General features: G+C 44.9%; 1 protein-coding gene across 1 annotated transcript in view; it reads right to left on the bottom strand.

Moving 5' to 3' along the window:
- The window catches only part of fam13a (family with sequence similarity 13 member A), a gene marked incomplete at its 5' end in the record, with an annotated part of 79771 nt that extends 59728 nt beyond the window's left edge, over window positions 1-20043 (bottom strand). Inside the window, 4 exon segments of the mRNA XM_055923430.1 lie at window positions 1049-1250; window positions 12007-12184; window positions 15573-15782; window positions 19833-20043. Of these exon segments, the coding sequence (XP_055779405.1) occupies window positions 1049-1250; window positions 12007-12184; window positions 15573-15782; window positions 19833-20043 (801 nt within the window).
- Between the last annotated feature and the right edge of the window lie 911 nt (window positions 20044-20954).

Below are 20954 nucleotides of genomic sequence, written 5' to 3'. Positions count from 1 at the left end.
ATGGCTACCACAGCATTCTGCAGTGATACGCCATCCCATCTGGTTTGACCTGGCCTCCACAATCAACCGACCTCAACCCAATTGAGATTGTTTGGGATGAGTTGGACTGCAGAGTGAAGGAAAACAAGTGCTCAGCACATGTGAAGCCAATAAGTGCTCAGCATATATGGGAACTACTTCAAGACTGTTGGAAAAGCATTCCAGATGAAGCTGGTTGAGAGAATGCCAAGAGTGTGCAAAGCAGTCATCAAGGCAAAGGATGGCTACTTTGAAGAATCTAAAATATATTTTGATTTGTTTAACACTTTTTTGGTTAATACATGATTCAAATGTGTTATTTCATAGTTTTCATGTATTCACTATTATTCTACAATGTAGAAAATAGTAAAAATAAAGAAAAAACCTTGAATGAGTAGGTGTGTCCAAACTTTTGACTGGTACTGTAGTTAAAAACGGCATTAGGGTTATACTGTAACAGGTCAAACTCACCAGCAGCCTTTTCTATACTGACTAATATTGTCCCTTTCTGACACTAAGGGCCCAGGCCCAATTCAGGAATGACAATTGGGAAATAATTATATTTTTAAATCTTTAAAGTTTTGTGAAAATTACCCAAAAATAATGGATTCTTAAAGCAGGTAAATAAATATGTTTTACAGCTTGATGTATCTTCTTGTGCCTGTATGTGTATTCCCATTATATGTGATTTTCTTCTTAACTTTCTCTTCTCCTCAAGCGCTAGAGACACATCAAAGGGTAGTCTAGACTCATTAAATATGGACCGATAACAAGATCAAAACAAAGATGTTCCCTTGGACGAGTCGTGACTGAGACTGCGTCAAGCCAAATCAATTCAAAGACGGGTATAACATCACTCGCAGGCAAACAAAATGTACCCCCCAAATACATTCCCCAAATGGCACCCTATGCCCTACATAGTGCACTACTTTTGGCCAGAGCCCACATAGGGAATAGATAGGGAAGACCAAACCAGCCCAGATCAGTATGAACATGTGTTTAAAATACATGTAAAATACCAGTAACTCACTTTAACAATGATGATGTTAGAGGGTAGAGATTCCTCTATGTATTCTCCTCTGTCTCCATCTCTATTGAAGACACAGTGCTCTTCTTTATGGTCGTCATCTTGGTGGTTGTTGTTGAATATGCTGCTGTAATTCTGGATCAGCTTTGCCATGATCTTATTACAGATGTTCTGCTCCTGGATCCCATCGAACCCAGAGGACACACTGGTGACAGAGACAGAGAAGATTAGAGATGGCATATAATGATACAAATTGTCACTATCATAAGTACAATATTGTAGCAACATTGACAAAAGGATTGGACCTCTTGGCGTGGTAGTTTAGCCAGAGACAGAAGAGGAAGCGAGACACCCCACTCACTGTTTTTTTCTGGTTCAATGAAGGTCAATGAACTAAGTAGACTAGACCCAGCTGCTATTGCATTGGTTTCTATGGGAGAGACGCCCAGTTAAGTAGACCGAAACTGACTATTATTTTCCAATGGTAAACGACCTGAGTAAATTTTCTTCATTTATCCACCATCTTTAGTTTAGTTTATCCACCATCTTTACTTGCAAAAGTATTCATCCACTTTGGTGTTTTTTCTATTTTGTTGCATTACAACATGTAATTTAAATTGATTTTTATTTGGATTTCATGTAATGGACATACACAAAATAGTCAAAATTGGTGAAGTGAAATGAAAGAAATTACTTGTTTAAAAAATAAAAATAAAAATTTAAAACGGAAAAGTGGTGCGTGCATATGTATTCACCCCCTTTGCTATGCAGCCCCTTAATAAGATCTGGTGCAACCAATTACCTTCAGAAGTCACATAATTAGTTAAATAAAGTCCACCTGTGTGCAATCTAAGTGTCACATGATCTATCACATGATCTCAGCATATATACATGCCTGTTCTGAAAGGCCCCAGAGTCTTTCAGACCACGGAGCTCTCCAAACAGGTCAGGGAAAAATTTGTGGAGAAGTACAGATCAGGGTTGGGTTATAAAAAAATATCAGAAACTTTGAACATCCCACAGAGCACCATTAAATCCAATATAAAAAAATGGAAAGAATATGGCACCACAACAAACCTGCCAAGAGAGGGCCGCCCACCAAAACTCACGGACCAGGCAAGGAGGGCATTAATCAGAGAGGCAACAAAGAGACCAAAGATAACCCTGAAGGAGCTGCAAAGCTCCACAGCGGAGATTGGAGTATCTGTCCATAGGACCACTAAGCCGTACACTCCACAGAGCTGGGCTTTATGGAAGAGTGGCCAGAAAAAAAGCCATTGCTCAAAGAAAAAAATAAGCAAACACGTTTGGTGTTTGCAAAAAAGGCATGTGGGTGACTCCCCAAACATATGGAAGATGGTACTCTGGTCAGATGAGACTAAAATTGAGATTTTTGGCCATCAAGGAAAACGCTATGTCTGGCACAAACCCAATACCTCCCATCACCCTGAGAACACCACCCCCACAGTGAAGCATGGTGGTGGCAGCATCATGCTTTGGGGATGTTTTTCACCAGCAGGGGCTGGGAAACTGGTCAGAATTGAAGGAATGAGGCGTGGCGCTAAATACAGGGAAATTCTTGAGGGAAACCTGTTTCAGTCTTCCAGAGATCTGAGACTGGGACGGAGGTTTCACCTTCCAGCAGGACAATGACCCTAAGCATACTGCTAAAGCAACACTCAAGGGGTTTAAGGGGAAACATTTAAATGTCTTGGAATAGCCTAGTCAAAGCCCATACCTCAATCCAATTGAGAATCTGTGGTATGACTTAAAGATTGCTGTACAGCAGCGGAACCCATCCAAGGGAGCTGGAGCAGTTTTGCCTTGAAGAATGGGCAAAATCCCAGTGGCTAGATGTGCCAAGCGTATAGAGAAAAACCCTTTAGAGACTTGCAGCTGTAATTGCTGCAAAAGGTGGCTCTACAAAGTATTGACTTTGGGGGGTGAATAGTTATGAACACTCAAGTTCTGTTTTTTTTGTCTTAGTTCTTGTTGGTTTCACAATAAAAAAATATTTTGCATCTTCAAAGTGGTAGGCATGTTGTGTAAATCAAATGATACAAACCCCCCCAAAAAATCTATTTTAATTCCAGGTTGTAAGGCAACAAAATAAAAAAATGCCAAGGGGGTGAATACTTTTGCAAGCCACTGTAGGTGTTTGACAGACAGACATAGGGTCACAGGGTACTTATCATTCAAGCTCCATCCCCTATTTGCTGCAATACAACACCTTCCCTGCCATGACAAAGGGCATCAAAAGCTACAATACATCATTTCTGCAGGTGCCGTTTGACACAAAACAAGGTCAACAAGGACAACATGGTTCAAGGAAAACACAAGTACCAAAACAGCTTTCACATCATAGCACAATAACACAACAGTCCATCGACAAAGTGCTTATCTACAGCCCTCATGGGACTCTTACGGCGGCAAACACGATGCCACATCCTTAAATAGAACACAGTAATATTATAGTGGATCTCGATGAGTAGGGCACAGGAGGTTGGTGCCACCTTAATTGGGGAGGAAGTGCTCGTGGTAATGGCTGGAGCGGAATCGGGCGGAAAGGTTTCACATCAAACATATGGAAACCACGTTTTACTCCGTTCCAGTAATTCCATTCCAGCCATTAAAATGAGCCCGTCCTGCTATAGCTCCTCCCACCAGCCTCCTCTGGAGTAGGGCACATTCCAGTACCATGTCAGGCCAAGTCAGGACAATCCAGTAGCCCTTGATACCAGATCATGTCACTGAGCTCTTCCTGAACAGCTGTTTGACATGCCGACATGGCCTGGGCTCTGGGCCTAATTATAACCCTCTCTGATTGGTTGATGGAGGGAACAAACTGAGGACATGGTGTACAGCAGGGGTGTCAAACTCATTCCGCGGAGGGCCTAGTGTCTGCAGGTTTTTGGTTTTTCCTTTCAATAAAGCCCTAGACAACCAGGTGTGGGGAGTTCCCAACTAATTAGTGATGTTAATTCATCAATCAAGTATATGGGAGGAGCGAAAACCCGCAGACACTAGGCCCTCCGTGGAATGAGTTTGACACCCCTGGTGTACAGTATAAGGCCCCAGCTGAGGTATGTCACTTCCACAGGAGGCTGGTGGGAGGAGCTATAGGAGGACTGGTTCATTGTAATACCTGGAATATAATCAATGGAATTGAATCAAACACATCAAACATATGGAAACCTCCGTTACATTTATTCCATTCCAGCCATTACAATGAGCCCGTCATCCTATAGCTCCTCCCACCAGCCTCCTCTGGTCACTTCCGGGTCCTGTTACTGTACCATAGAGTTCGATAGAGGGCACAGTTGCCACTAAACCTATTTTAGCGGACAGCACCATTGTGGACGTAATAATGGCAAAGGTAGGGTGCGTGCCCTCTTTCCAACTCTATGTCCTGTACAGACCCTCCAGTGATAGTGAGACGATGTGCCATCAGAGACGGATTCCCTGGCACGGACACCAGGGGTAATTATAAGATATGATTGCCAATCAGGTGGGCAAGAAAGCGGGCAGGAGGGTATGAGAAGTTGGAACATAGTGCCCTCAATCACGGTGCAAGCCATATGGGATGGGACTGTGAGAACAGGAGACAGAACACTTTGGTCTGTGTGTCTTCAGACACTGTTTACAAACAATGCGGGCAGGAAGGCATGTGCCAAGAACATGGATGACTGGGAACGCCCACAAATAACGATGCACAATAGATTGGACAGAGAGGGCAGTAGAGTCTTTAAGGTGTGTGAGTACGTATCAGAGCACTTAAAGTCTTACCACCGACTCACGGAAATCGGAATGATCCAGCAATATTGTTACTGTTGACTTTTTTGGTTAACTTTTGTGTTAGAAAGTCTGACTTCAAATAATATTCACCAAGCACCTCTGAAACCCTGTCAGTGGAATTTACAAGCAGGGATGAGTTTCCTTTCAGTTCCTCTCAAGTAGTGCCAGTACCACTGAAAGGGATGCCAGTAGAAGTGGAAGAGAATGTGAACAGTAAAGGAGAAATGTATGAGCCCTCTCTGAGTGCACGTGGTGAGGATTCTATCACCACAACATTAATGGCATGTTAAGCCTACAGCCCTCCATGTCGGGTAGAGATGGAGTGTATGTGTGTGACCAAATGGAGACATTTTGTTGGTCCAAACAAGGTCAACTGCAATTTTTAGGGGGTTTAGGGTTAAGGTTAGAATTTGTGTTAGGGTTAGAATTAGTTTCAGGGTTAGGGTAAGGGTACGGTTTAGGGAAAATCGGATTTTGAATGGGACTGAATAATGTGTCCCCACAAGGTTAGTTGTACAAGACTGTGTGTGTGTGTGAGTTCCCACGCATAGGCTTGTGTGAGATAGACAGAGAAGGTGGAGGAGGAGGGAGATAGAGAGATGATTGAGAGACAGGGGAGGAGCCAGCGTGTGCCTAAGCTCTCTCCCTTTCTCCCACCTACTCTTTCACATGGCAACACATATCAACACTGGTTTAGAATAGGACAATGGTGATGGAAACACAAACATCAATCAATCAACCTGATTCCAACTATTTAGGCAAGTCAGCCAAGAAGTCCCAGTGCATAGAGATAGCTACTGTATGTGTGTGTGTTTGTGTGTGTGTGTTATTCAAAGACTGTCATAGACAGGCAGGCAGGCCACAAGAGACTAATCTCTCTCACTCACTCACACACGCACACACGCACGCACGCACACTGTCCTCTCAGGCGGGATAACGATATGCTCCAAGAATAAATCAACATCCAAGCAGGTTTTAATACGCTTGTGAAGGAACGTTCTACCCTTTAAAACAGCAGGTGGTAAATAGCAAGGGATCAAACAATGTTGGAGTGGAGACGTGAGGGACTAAGTTAGGACAACTCATTGCAGGTTGCTGGAGTTCTCAGGACCCGTTCTGTTATATTTTCATATTTTGTACAGGCATGTATTGTCTTATAGAACAATTATTACATGGAACAATTTAACATGAATCAATCATAAATCAAACTATGAATGGACTATTTACACCTTAGAGACTATTTGCACGGACTCTCCACACAGCCAACCCTTACACACAAGCACAACACTACTGTTCTATAATATACTATTTAGTCAACTGAGCAACCAGCACACCATCCACTCTATATGGTAAATACAGTCATACTTGACATAGCACATACATGATCTATTCTGTATATCCTATTGAGTACATACCAGGATATTACTATGTGGACCTCAGGAAGAGTAGCTGCTGCCTTGGCAGGAACTAATGGGGAACCAAATAAAATACAAAACTACTTTTCTATTACTTTTTTATTTGACTCTTTATTATTATTGATTATAACCTGAGTGTTTTTTTATTTTATTTTTTTATTTCACCTTTATTTAACCAGGTAGGCAAATTGAGAACACGTTCTCATTTACAATTGCGACCTGGCCAAGATAAAGCAAAGCAGTTCGACACATACAACAACACATAGTTACACATGGAGTAAAACAAACATACAGTCAATAATACAGTGAAAAATAAGTCTATATACAATATGAGCAAGTGAGGTGAGATAAGGGAGGTGAAGGCAAACAATATATATATATAAATAAATAAAAATATAAAAAGGCCATGGTGGCGAAGTAAATACAATATAGCAAGTAAAAAATAACACTTGAATGGTTGGTTTTCAGTGAATGAAGGTGCAAAGTAGAGATAGAAATAATGGGGTGCAAAGGAGCAAAATAAATAAATACAGTAGGTAAAGAGGTAGTTGTTTGGGCTAAATTATAGATGGGCTATGTACAGGTGCAGTAATCTATGAGCTGCTCTGACAGCTGGTGCTTAAAGCTAGTGAGGGAGATAAGTGTTTCCAGTTTCAGAGATTTTTGTAGTTCGTTCCAGTCATTGGCAGCAGAGAACTGGAAGGAGAGGCGGCCAAAGGAAGAATTGGTTTTGGGGGTGACCAGAGAGATATACCTGCTGGAGCGCGTGCTACGGGTGGGCGTTGCTATGGTGACCAGCGAGCTGAGATAAGGGGGGACTTTACCTAGCAGGGTCTTGTAGATGACCTGGAGCCAGTGGGTTTGGCGACGAGTGTGAAGCGAGGGCCAGCCAACGAGAGCGTACAGGTCACAGTGGTGGGTAGTATATGGGGCTTTGGTGACAAAACGGATGGCACTGTGATAGACTGCATCCAATTTATTGAGTAGGGTTTTGGAGGCTATTTTGTAAATGACATCACCGAAGTCGAGGATTGGTAGGATGGTCAGTTTTACAAGGGTATGTTTGGCAGCATGAGTGAAGGATGCTTTGTTGCGGAATAGGAAGCCGATTCTAGATTTAACTTTGGATTGGAGATGCTTGATGTGAGTCTGGAAGGAGAGTTTACAGTCTAACCAGACACCTAGGTATTTGTAGTTGTCCACATATTCTAAGTCAGAGCCGTCCAGAGTAGTGATGCTGGACAGGCGGGCAGGTGCAGGCAGCGATCGGTTGAAGAGCATGCATTTAGTTTTACTTGTATTTAAGAGCAATTGGAGGCCATGGAAGGAGAGTTGTATGGCATTGAAGCTCGCCTGGGGGGATGTTAACACAGTGTCAAGAGAAGGGCCAGAAGTATACAGAATAGTGTCGTCTGCGTAGAGGTGGATCAGAGACTCACCAGCAGCAAGAGCGACATCATTGATGTATACAGAGAAGAGAGTCGGTCCAAGAATTGAACCCTGTGGCACCCCCATAGAGACTGCCAGAGGTCCGGACAACAGACCCTCCGATTTGACACACTGAACTCGATCAGAGAAGTAGTTGGTGAACCAGGCGAGGCAATCATTAGAGAAACCAAGGCTGTCGAGTCTCCCGATGAGGATGTGGTGATTGACAGAGTCAAAAGCCTTGGCCAGGTCAATGAATATGGCTGCACAGTACTGTTTCCTATCGATAGCGGTTAAGATATCGTTTATGACCTTGAGCGTGGCTGAGGTGCACCCATGACCAGCTCTGAAACCAGATTGCATAGCGGAGAAGGTATGGTGGGATTCGAGATGGTCGGTAATCTGTTTGTTGACTTGGCTTTCGAAGACCTTAGAAAGGCAGGGTAGGATAGATATAGGTCTGTAGCAGTTTGGGTCTAGAGTGTCTCCCCCTTTGAAGAGGGGGATAACCGCAGCTGCTTTCCAATCTTTGGGAATCTCAGACGACACGAAAGAGAGGTTGAAAAGGCTGGTAATAGGGGTGGCAACAATTTCAGCAGATAGTTTTAGAAAGAAAGGGTCCAGATTATCTAGCCCGGCTGATTTGTAAGGGTCCAGATTTTGCAGCTCTTTCAGAACATCAGCTGACTGTATTTGAGAGAAAGAGAAATGGGGAAGGCTTGGGCGAGTAGCAGAGGGGAGGGCAGTGCTGTTGACCGGGGTAGGGGTAGCCAGGTGGAAAGCATGGCCAGCCGTAGAAAAATGCTTATTGAAATTCTCAATTATAATGGATTTGTCGGTGGTGACAGTATTTCCTATCTTCAGTGCAGTTGGAAGCTGGGAGGAGGTGTTCTTATTCTCCATGGACTTTACAGTGTCCAAGAACTTTTTTGAGTTTGTGTTGCAGGAAGCAAATTTCTGCTTGAAAAAGCTAGCCTTGGCTTTTCTAACTGCCTGTGTATACTGGTTTCTAGCTTCCCTGAAAAGTTGCATATCACGGGGGCTGTTCGATGCTAATGCAGAACGCCATAGGATGTTTTTCTGTTGGTTAAGGGCAGTCAGGTCAGGAGAGAACCAAGGGCTGTATCTGTTCCTGGTTCTAAATTTCTTGAATGGGGCATGCTTATTCAAGATGGTGAGGAAGGCATTTAAAAAAAATATCCAGGCATCCTCTACTGACGGGATGAGAACAATATCCTTCCAGGATACCTCGGCCAGGTCGATTAGAAAGGCCTGCTCGCTGAAGTGTTTCAGGGAGCGTTTGACAGTGATGAGTGGAGGTCGTTTGATCGCTGACCCATTACGGATACAGGCAATGAGGCAGTGATCGCTGAGATCTTGGTTGAAAACAGCAGAGGTGTATTTGGAGGGCAAGTTGGTTAGGATGATGTCTATGAGGGTACCCGTGTTTACGGAATTGGGGTGATACCTGGTAGGTTCATTGATAATTTGTGTGAGATTGAGGGCATCAAGCTTAGATTGTAGGATGGCTGGGGTGTTAAGCATGTTCCAATTTAGGTCGCCTAGCAGCACAAGCTCTGAAGATAGATGGGGGGCAATCAGTTCACATATGGTGTCCAGAGCACAGCTGGGGGCGGAGGGTGGTCTATAGCAGGCGGCAACAGTGAGAGACTTGTTTTTAGAGAGGTGGATTTTTAAAAGTAGGAGTTCAAATTGTTTCGGAACAGACCTGGATAGTAAAACAGAACTCTGCAGGCAATCCTTGCAGTAGATTGCAACACCGCCCCCTTTGGCTGTTCTATCTTGTCTGAAAATCTTGTAGTTAGGGATGAAAATGTCAGAATTTTTGGTGGTCTTCCTAAGCCAGGATTCAGTCACGGCTAAAACATCTGGGTTGGCAGAGTGTGCTAAAGCAGTGAACAAAACAAACTTAGGGAGGAGGCTTCTAATGTTAACATGCATGAAACCAAGGCTATTACGGTTACAGAAGTCATCAAAAGAGAGCGCCTGGGGAATAGGAGTGGAGCTAGGTACTGCAGGGCCTGGATTCACCTCTACATCACCAGAGGAACAGAGGAGGAGTAGGATAAGGGTACGGCTAAAAGCTATGAGAATTGGTCGTTTAGAACGTCTAGAACAGAGAGTAAAAGGAAGTTTCTGGGGGCGATAAAATAGCTTCAAGGAATAATGTACAGACAAAGGTATGGTAGGATGTGAATACAGTGGAGGTAAACCTAGGTAATGGGTGATGATGAGAGAGATATAGTCTCTAGAAACATCATTGAAACCAGGTGATGTCATCGCATATGTGGGTGGTGAAACTGAGAGGTTGGATATATAGTGAGCAGGGCTAGAGGCTCTACAGTGAAATAAGCCAATAAACACTAACCAGAACAGCAATGGACAAGGCATATTTACATTAAGGAGAGGCATGCTTAATCGAGTGATCATAAGGGTCCAGTGAGTAGAGGTTGGTTGGGGTCACGGCGATCCAGACAGCTGGCCGGGTAGCTGGCTATCGGTAGCAAGATAACATAGGATGGAGGTCTGTTTTTTTTTTGTTTTTTTTGTCACCTCGTTCGTTTCCGTCGGTAGATTAGTGGGGTTCCGTGTGGTAGAGGGGATCGATCCAATTGGCAAAATAGATATAGTGACCCAGGAAAAAGAAAAAAAAAATTGTCCGGTATATTTATTTAGATAGCAGCCGATAAGACAGCTAATAATTAGCAGATGGGTATTCAGAAACGTCGCAATGGAAAAGCCAGTTGAAACCACCTCGGACAATTACGTCGGCAGACCAGTCGTGATGGATCGGCGGGGCTCCGTGTCGGCAATAAAGGGTCCAGTCCAATTGGCAAAAGAGGTATTGTAGCCCAAGAATTCGCTGGTAGGCCTCTTCGGCTAGCCGGCAGATGGGCCTAGCTCGAGGCTAGCTCAAGGCTAACTGGTGCTTGTTTCGGGACAGAGGTATTAGCCAGTAGTAGCCACTTGGTTGCAGCTAGCTAGCGACGATGATCCGGTGTAATTGTCCAGAGCTTGCGTCAGGAATCCGGTGATGTGGTAGAGAAAAAGCAGTCCTATATTCTCTGGGTTGATATCGCGCCTGCAGACTGGCAGGTATTGGCCCGAGCTGAAGCTGGCTGGTGTCCGAGTTAAGGGTGAAGACCGCAGCAGTGGCTAACTGACTACTAGCTAGTTATCTGGCTAGCTTCTGATTGGGGTTACGGTTCTAAAGTATAAAAAATAACAGATCCGTACCACATTGGGTGAGGCGGGTTGCGGGAATGTATATTCAGTTCCAAGATGGAAAGTGAAATTAAAATATATACGAAATGTATACAAAAAATATGAGGACTATTTACGCGGGACAAGACGGGACAAGACAAGACAAACACACGTCCGACTGCTACGCCATCTTGGAAAAAATTTGAATATGTTTGAGCACTGAATGGTGATTGGCTGACAGACGTGGTATATTAAAGCAATAATGCACGAGGGGGTGTGTTATATGGCCAATATACCACGGCTAAGGGCTGTTCTTAGGCACTCCGCAATACACAGCCCTTAGCCGTGGTACATCGGCCATATACCACAAACTGTTGAGGTGCCTTATTGCTATTATAAACTGGTTAACAACGTAATTAGAGCAGTAAATATACTATCTGATATACCACGGCTGTCAGCCAATCAGCATTCAGGGCTCGAACCACCCAGTTTATAACAGACCGTATACCACGGGTATGACGAAACATTTATTTTTACTGCTCTAATTACGTTGGTAACTAAGGGCTGTATCCAGGCACTCTGCGTTGCATCGAGCTTAAGAACAGTGGTTACCGGTGGTATATTGGCCATATACCACACCCCCTCGGGCCTTTTTGCTTAATTATAGTACTGCAATGTTGAGGTAGCTAGCACACGAGCATTTCACTGCACCTTTTATGCCTGCTGTACAAACTGTGTACGTGACAAATAACATTTGATTTGATTTGGAACAGTTTCTGTGTATCTTTTTAAAATGATACAGCACTAATGCGCCGTCAAACCATTTTTCTCCATAACATCACGCATGACTCGTAACACATATACCATAAACTGGCTTTAACAAGGCCTTAGACATAATGAGTCAACTGCCATTTAGACCCACCTTGCAACCTATCTGTCTTATTAAACCCATGCCCAACTAACACCCATCCCAAAATCCCATGCACATGTAATAAAACACACTGGAAGACATTGGACCAACATGGCAACCTAAGTGTGTTATACCACTAACTCATTGACCCACTAACACCAATCCCAGAGACAGGCTGCAAAACTTACTGGAAGACATTGGGGCCGAAGACAGTTGCCAGATTGAGAGCGGTCATGCGGTTCTCCCTGTGGCGCTGGTCCACCTGGGTGAGGAAGAGACAGAGGTACTGTAGGAGGCCGTAGTGGACGTCTGGCAACTGGTGGAGTAAGACCCTCAGGTCTGAGCAGAAACCATCCTCACTGGACTCTGGAGGGAAATACACAGGAAGACCCATTTAAAAACTAGTTCACTCTGGGGAAAATAAAGCTATTCTGTTCAATTCATGGCGGCAGGTAATTTAGCATTGTAACCGAAAGGTCGCCGGTTTGAATCCCAGAGCCAACTAGGGGGAAATCTGCCAATGTGCCATTGAGCAAGGCACTTAACCCCAATTGCCCCTGTTAATCTGTTAATCTCTGGATAAGAGCGACTGCTAACTGAGGTAATTGTATTCTATTCTAGACATTATTGGAGAGGGGAGAGACTGTGTTGTGCTTTGGTTGAACAGCTGTACACCTAGAAGGAAACCACAAACATGTAGAAACAACATTATCAACAATTAAAAGATTGTATGGCATTTTGAAAGTACTGTACTTTGAAGCGATGCTCCACTTTGTTGATGAGAAGGAGAAAATACGATTATTAACCCAGATACCAATGCATTGGCTTGATCATGTTTTTTAATAATACCTAATAGCTCACATGACCTACTTTATAATCTGTAAATAATAATTAGTCTATCATGACTGACAAAACAAGTACACACACAAGCTTTGGTTTTGGGTTCTGAGGGTTTTGGGTTCACAGGCCTTTCGGTTTAAGGTCAAGTGTGTCCAATTGAAAATAAGTCTACTAACACCATAAAATCCTATCTTCAGGTCAATGGCTGTTGTTCGGCTAGACGCACATTGATATTTGAAAGAGAATGACGTACACACCTGCTCTAAATGTATAATCTATGACCACGATGCTGGTAATACCTTAGCATCAATACCTTAGCCGAGTGGCGCAGCGGTCTAAGGCACTGCATCTCAGTGCTAAAGGCGTCACTACAGACCCTGGTTCAATTACAGACTGTATCACAAACGGCCGTGATTGGAGTCCCATAGGGTGGCGCACAATTGGCCCAGCATCGCCCGGGTTAGTGTTTGGCCGGAATAGGCCGTCATTGTAAATAAGAATTTGTTCTAAACTGACTTGCCTAGTTAAATACAGGTTAAATAAAACATTAAGATGAAAAGGAAGTGAAAACATGATGATGCCAGGCAGGATTCATATTGAGGTCAGGGGTGGATACAGGGACATACCTACTGGTCTTGAGTAAGGTGTGTGTGTGTGTGTGTACACAGCAGGAGGGCATCAGGAGCTCTGAGAGCACTCACAGCTGTTGCATGTCTGGTGAGGTGAAGTTCAGAGGTGTGTGTGTGTGTGTGTGTGTGTGTGTGTGTGTGTGTGTGTGTGTGTGTGTGTGTGTGTGTGTGTGTGTGTGTGTGTGTGTGTGTGTGTGTGTGTGTGTGTATATATATAGAGATGAAGTGGGATCAGATGGAGACGTCAGCCCTTCACTCTGCCAAGACCGCCCAGACACAGGCTTGTTCCTGGGTATTATATGACCATAGAGTTACTCAGTTGATCCACTGTAATTTTCTACCACACAGCAAAACAGACTGACCCTAATCTCGGACTAGTGACCGCTGTCACTAACAAGTCTCTATTGGTGTCTATGATAGTGACCTCTTCGCATATCAGTAACCAGATAAACAATATCAAAACATTTCGGCCTGACAAAGAGAGGAAGCTTGAGCTTGAGGCTAAACAGTGAATTTTGGCCAACCCTAAACTGAATATTCACAATAAAATTCATCACAATCCAGAATATTGTAATCCGCTTTATCATTGCCATGGCAGTCACGCAGCAGAAAAGTCCCTCACGTGGCAAATCTGTCACATGCGGACGCGTCGAACATTGCAATCTGCTAATGGGTGACATTACCTGCCAGGGCAGTAAAATGTCAGCCAAAACACACTGGGTTTTTAGATGGGTTTCCTGGCACCCACGATGCATCATCTGTGGCCATTCCAACAACACACACAGAGGAACATTCAGATCACCCTCCACCTCTCTGGGGGGCATAAAATAGATCTGTGTGTCTTGTCCAAATGTTTTCCATCTTTCTGTTGTATCTATCGTTCTATCATTCCGATGGGGATGCATCTAATGGCCAATTCCTCTACCCATCTTTTCATCTTTTTGTCATGCTCTCCTGCTGTCTGCTCATCCATCCATCCCTCACTTCTTTATTCCCTCCCTCAGTTTAACACTTTCCTGTACCTTGGCACCGGGACTTGAGCCAATCATATCGAGTCATTTTTTTCTCGCCAATCCAAGTCCTGCTTCTTCATTGACTTGTACCCAGCCACGGCCCACACTCTCTTAATGCGTCCTCTGGCACCAAGCCATGACAAATACTCCTATTCATCCAAAACTTTTATAATATACACTCTCTGTCATCTCTGACAACCACAAGTCACTTTGAACCAAAACACAGTATATGCCCCAAATGGCACCCTATTCCCTATATAGTGCACTACTTTTGACCAGAGCAATTTGGCCAAAACAGAGTTTACGTCAAAATGAGTGCACTACATATGGAATATGGAACTATTTGGAACTGTGACGAGATTCCCTTTCCATCATCCAGATTGAACTAGATCATCATGGAGGTGAGTTAAGACCAGAGTAAGGCCAGTACAGTCTGTGACCAGCATGGGACTGGCTTGACCTTATATGGACTTATAATATACACTGTAAGGACTGAGGAGTCTGTGAAGAAGGCCTCTTAGCTGAAGCCAATGCATCCCCTGCCTCTCTGCCTTTCCAATGCCTGAGTCAGCGAATGTGTGTGTGTCTGTCTGTCTGTCTGTCCATGTGTGACATACAGTCCCGTGGCCCAGACACTTCTGCTGTGTTAAAGGTGAACTCCTGTCTCCTGCACAGTGTAAGGGCCAGCCAGTGACCCATGCAGACATCTAAACATAGCCTGTTTTCAGCGAATCAGAAGTCAGAACCGTGATCTAGATACGTAGAACACTGGCGAAGAGCTGCAGGATTTGTAAGTGAGATTGGGAAATGGTTTAGGGCGAGTGCCAACTGGAAAGCTTAGCTGTAGATTGTTCTGATAGTATCTCTGTAGAAGAACGGTAACACTGATTACACTGGTGTGGTATGTAGTATCTGGTAACGAAATGGAAGCACCGCTTGAGCATGATTATGCTGCTTAATGATAATGACTATCTATCATTACCGTCCATGTTTGACCTCGACACCATGGTTAAGGGAATGATCACTGATGTGATAATGGGAATGGGAATACAGTACATGGTATGATAGTCATATGACTAGACAAGTGGGCTATCACAATTCTAATGTTGTGAATGGAGACAGTCATGGTTAAAGACCCTAGACTAGAGTACTGTTGACCGACTATGATCAAATCCATCATCATTATCTGACAATTATGCCCCAGAGGACAAGTTCCTTCACAGTTTATAGACACACGCACATTGTATTATTCCAAACAGTAACATTTCTCACCCTGGTGCTGCTTTATAAGGGCAGGCTGTACGGTGGAGTCTACCAGGCCTTCTGGCAGGTCCCTGAGGTACTGTTTGAACAAGCTGGCCACTGTACACACATCCGCCTCAACCAGGAAGTCCACGTCCTCACCGTTCTCCAGCCGCTGTTTCAGCCCCTCCACCGCCCGTACATTACCGTTGACCCTGAACAGACCCTCATGATGAAGAGCTGGGGATGGAGAGAGAAGATTGAGGGAGAGAGAGGGGCGAGGTGATGGAGGGATGTGAGGGATGGGAAATGATGGCAGGTAGGAGAAAGGGGTAGAGAAGCACAGTGAAAGGGGGATAGAGAGGGGGATGACGAGGGACAGGGATGGTGAGAGTAAGGTAAAAGAGGGGGAACGTGGAAGGAACAGAAAAGAAGATGGAAACAGATAGAACGCATGAGGAGATAAGATGGAGAGGTTGGGGGAGTAACCAGACAAAGGAGAGGTTGGGGGAGTAACCAGACAAGGGAGAGGTTGGGGGAGTAACCAGACAAAGGAGAGGTTGAGGGAGTAACCAGACAAAGGAGAGGTTGGGGGAGTAACCAGACAAAGGAGAGGTTGGGGGAGTAACCAGACAAAGGAGAGGTTGGGGGAGTAACCAGACAAAGGAGAGGTTGGGGGAGTAACCAGACAAAGAATTGGTTGGAGGAGTAACCAGACAAAGGAGAGGTTGGGGGAGTAACCAGACAAAGGAGAGGATGGGGGAGTAACCAGACAAAGGAGAGGTTGGGGGAGTAACCAGACAAAGGAGAGGTTGGGGGAGTAACCAGACAAAGGAGAGGATGGGGGAGTAACCAGACAAAGGAGAGGTTGGGGGAGTAACCAGACAAAGGAGAGGTTGGGGGAGTAACCAGACAAAGGAGAGGTTGGGGGAGTAACCAGACAAAGAATTGGTTGGAGGAGTAACCAGACAAAGGAGAGGTTGGGGGAGTAACCAGACAAAGGAGAGGATGGGGGAGTAACCAGACAAAGGAGAGGTTGGGGGAGTAACCAGACAAAGGAGAGGTTGGGGGAGTAACCAGACAAAGGAGAGGATGGGGGAGTAACCAGACAAAGGAGAGGTTGGGGGAGTAACCAGACAAAGGAGAGGATGGGGGAGTAACCAGACAAAGGAGAGGTTGGGGGAGTAACCAGACAAAGGAGAGGATGGGGGAGTAACCAGACAAAGGAGAGGATGGGGGAGTAACCAGACAAAGGAGAGGTTGGGGGAGTAACCAGACAAAGGAGAGGATGGGGGAGTAACCAGACAAAGGAGAGGTTGGGGGAGTAACCAGACAAAGGAGAGGTTGGGGGAGTAACCAGACAATGGAGAGGTTGGGGGAGTAACCAGACAAAGGAGAGGTTGGGGGAGTAACCAGACAAAGGAGAGGTTGGGGGAGTAACCAGACAAAGGAGAGGTTGGGGGAGTAACCAGACAAAGGAGAGGTTGGGGGAGTAACCAGACAAAGGAGAGGTTGGGGGAGTAACCAGACAAAGGAGAGGTTGGGGGAGTAACCAGACAAAGGAGAGGTTCGGGGAGTAACCAGACAAAGGAGAGGTTGGGGGAGTAACCAGACAAAGGAGAGGTTGGGGGAGTAACCAGACAAAGGAGAGGTTGGGGGAGTAACCAGACAAAGAATTGGTTGGGGGAGTAACCAGACAAAGGAGAGGTTGGGGGAGTAACCAGACAAAGGAGAGGATGGGGGAGTAACCAGACAAAGGAGAGGTTGGGGGAGTAACCAGACAAAGGAGAGGTTGGGGGAGTAACCAGACAAAGGAGAGGTTGGGGGAGTAACCAGACAAAGAATTGGTTGGGGGAGTAACCAGACAAAGGAGAGGTTGGGGGAGTAACCAGACAAAGAATTGGTTGGGGGAGTAACCAGACAATGGAGAGGTTGGGGAGGAGAACAAGAAGAGAGGGACAGTCAATCTCTTCTACTGATGGCAGAGTGGTTGTTTTATGTTTCTTGGACACCTACTTAAGACATTACTCTACCCCAAGGCTCTCCAACCCTGTTCCTGGAGAGCTACCCTCCTGTAGGTTAACTCCAACCCTGTTCCTGGAGAACTACCCTCCTGTAGGTTAACTCCAACCCTGTTCCTGGACAGCTACCCTCCTGTAGATTAACTCCAACCCTGTTCCTGGACAGCTACCCTCCTGTAGGTTTTCACTCAAACCTTGTTCCTGGAGAGCTACCCTCCTGTAGGTTTTCACTCCAACCTTGTTCCTGGAGAGCTACCCTCCTGTAGGTTTTCACTCCAACCCTGTTCCTGGAGAGCTACCCTCCTGTAGGTTAACTCCAACCCTGTTCCTGGACAGCTACCCTCCTGTAGGTTTTCACTCCAACCCCAGTTGCTCTAGATTAGAGTTGGAGCAAAAACCTACAGGATGCAGTAGCTCTCCAGGAGCAGGGTTGGAGATCCCTGCTCTCCCCCATGGAAAACAGTGTGCACACTATATCCAGTAGCATAACACAACCATACTACTCCCAGACATTGACAGGGAGTGGAACCTTTCATGGTCAACTTGGAGAGTCTCTCTGGATCACTAAGCATTGCTGCACACACATGGGTGACAAAGGGTCAAGTTGATGAGTGACAATAATGAATGCATTAATTTGGTGGGTGCTTATATTTATCCTATTTCACAAATGTACACGTGTTTTATTTGCATGTGTGAATTAGAAATAACTTTTTTGCATATCCCAGCTCCCCCTGAGACACTCAGAGAGGGGGGGTCACAGCTAGGGTCAACCATTATCAACAGTGACCCTGGAGCAAGTAGGGTTAAGTGCCTTGCTCCTCACATCAACAGCTGTTTCACCTTGTCGGCGCTAGGATTTGAACTAGTGACCTTTCGGTTACTGGGCCACCGCGCTAACCGCGAGGCTACCTGCCGCTGCAGCTGTGTGAGTCATACTTTATTATTAACTCGGACAGCAGTTTCTGGGATTACACGACATAACGTGTTGCTCTGCTGTTGTGAACAGTCTACAGGGCCACATGCAGATGTCTAACGTTGCAGACAGAAATGCCATGACGTGATTACTTATTCTACATGTCAGAAAGGCATTGTTGTGGTACATACTGTGGCATATTTCTTTCTGAACGTTCCAAAACGTTGCACATCCTACCGAATGCTACCAGACCAGTGGGCTGCAGAGAACAAATCATTTAGACCAGAGATTGAAATGTAATTAAGAAACTCTCGTTACAGGCACATTTACTATTACCTAACTAAAACTGTAAAAAAAAAAAAAAATACCCGCTGTCTTTTGCCCACACAGCTTGTGCTCCTGTCTCCCTCCTATTTCCTAATCACAACGATGTGTTATGTGCAAGGCCCAATGTATGATGTGGGTGCGCTGAGTTTGTGAGTGGGCGTCATGTGGTCATGAAGAGGACATCCTACTGCTGTATCATAGAACTACACTGACCTCTAGTGGGAAAAGAAGGGAATTACTACTAGAAGGGCTACCAGTTGATAGCAAGATGAGTACAGAACAAAACCATAAGGATAAGTCTGTCATGGTATGGAGCTTGTATTTGTATTTATACCCAATCAAATGACACGTTTGCAAATCATAACAGTAACACATGTGATGTCAAGGAGTGTAAAATGTGGTTTTACACAACACAAAACCTACAGTTGGCAGTCTAATAAGTAATTATGGTCTTTTCATAATAGAAAGATGAATAAAAATGATGTGTTATAAAATGATTATCTATAAGAGTATTGTGGCAAAGGTATAGTGGATGTTAAAACGTAACACATGATTTTGCATTGAGATGACTTATACAAAGCGTAACTAGCCAGTGAACACAGCGACTTTGGACTGAGGGCTAACACTGTCATTGTTAACCTTGTGTTGTCTTGACAGCAATCAGGTGGGTTATTGACTCAATGACAGAGAAAGATAGCTGTGGTCATAGATACAGTATAAAGCAGAGTTCTATATCTATGGATGTGGCTGTCACAGTAGCAGCTATCACTCCCGTCTATTGACAGGGGATTGATTTCAAGTTGATCAAATCTAGGAAATCATGTCAGAAAAAAACTGATCGCATTAAATTGTTTGTTAATAATAACAAGTTAGTCTCGCAAACAAAATCTAGCCATCCCTACAACTACTTCAGAACCAAAATGGATGCAGAATGACCATTAGAAAATGACTGTGTATTGAAACATTAAAGACCGTCCTATCCCTGCATCCGCTCTCATCCCCCCATGACCCCCAAGCTCCTCAGCTCACCATGTTCTCGTAGGAACTCTACCATGCTCCGCACCACCAGGGGCACGCCATCCTTCACGAGGCCCAGCTCCCTGAGCTCCAGCAGGGACATGCCGAACAGCCTAGCACCCCTGGCCTCCACTCCTCGAGGTCCCCTGGAGGTCCCCCTCAGCATGGGCAACTGGACCATCTTCTTCATGTCTTGCTTGATCTGTACCGCAGCCTTGTTGTGCTGGAGATAGGAACACAGCAGAGAGCAGCAGTCAGCAGCGGGTACTACTGGTACTGTGGGCACTGCCATGTCCGGCACCTCCATAGGGGCTGGGGATGCCCTCTTCTGCCTTGGCACGGGCACTGAGTCAGTTAGTGTGTGGAGGGATGGAGGGACCCTTTGGAAAGGGCCACACACACACACGCCGACACACAGCGAAGTTGGGAGAGGGAAGAGAGTTAGTGTTGGGAGAAGAGAAGGGAAAGGGGAGGGGTTTGGGCTGTGTACTGGTTGCTACGACGAGGCTTTGGTTACCATGCACACCTGTGGCTGAGGGGAGGGGTGAAGGCTGAGGCGAGCAGTGAGTGAGAAGAGAGCTGGCATGCACACACAAACACACACACACACTGAAGTGGACTGCCAGCTGGGCTTGACAGCTTGGGATATATTGATAGAAAGGAAAGAGGCTGGAAATTAATCTGTTGTCAAGTCTGTTGACTTTCTACATTATACATGTAGAGCTTGCATTAAGTTATAGGGTAAACCATAGAAACAGAATTCATTCTGTGGGGTTCTATGGGGTAAACACTCCCTGACTTAAAGGTGTTATTTTCCTGTGTTTTATACAGTGCCTTCAGAAAGTATTCATACCCCTTGACCTCCATTTTAAATTCAGGCTGTGACAAAACACAATGTGGAATAAGTCAAGGGGTTTGAACACTTTCTGAAGGCATTATATGTACTATGTTGTGCACATATTTCTTGAAAAATACTTAATCTATGAATGAATTAGTTGTGTACACATTTTAAAACAGATTGGGGAAGTAGAATGTGAATATAAATGGAACTGAAACTCAAGCATGCAAGAGATAGTAATGAGTCACATGTTGTTATCAGTGGCTCTACAGTGGCTATACAGTGACTATACAGTG

Source organism: Salvelinus fontinalis, chromosome 5 (genome assembly GCF_029448725.1).
Source record: "Salvelinus fontinalis isolate EN_2023a chromosome 5, ASM2944872v1, whole genome shotgun sequence".
Lineage (NCBI taxonomy): Eukaryota > Metazoa > Chordata > Actinopteri > Salmoniformes > Salmonidae > Salvelinus > Salvelinus fontinalis.
The sequence above is the reverse complement of the archived record's forward strand: the minus strand, read 5'-3'. Positions and strand labels throughout refer to the sequence as shown.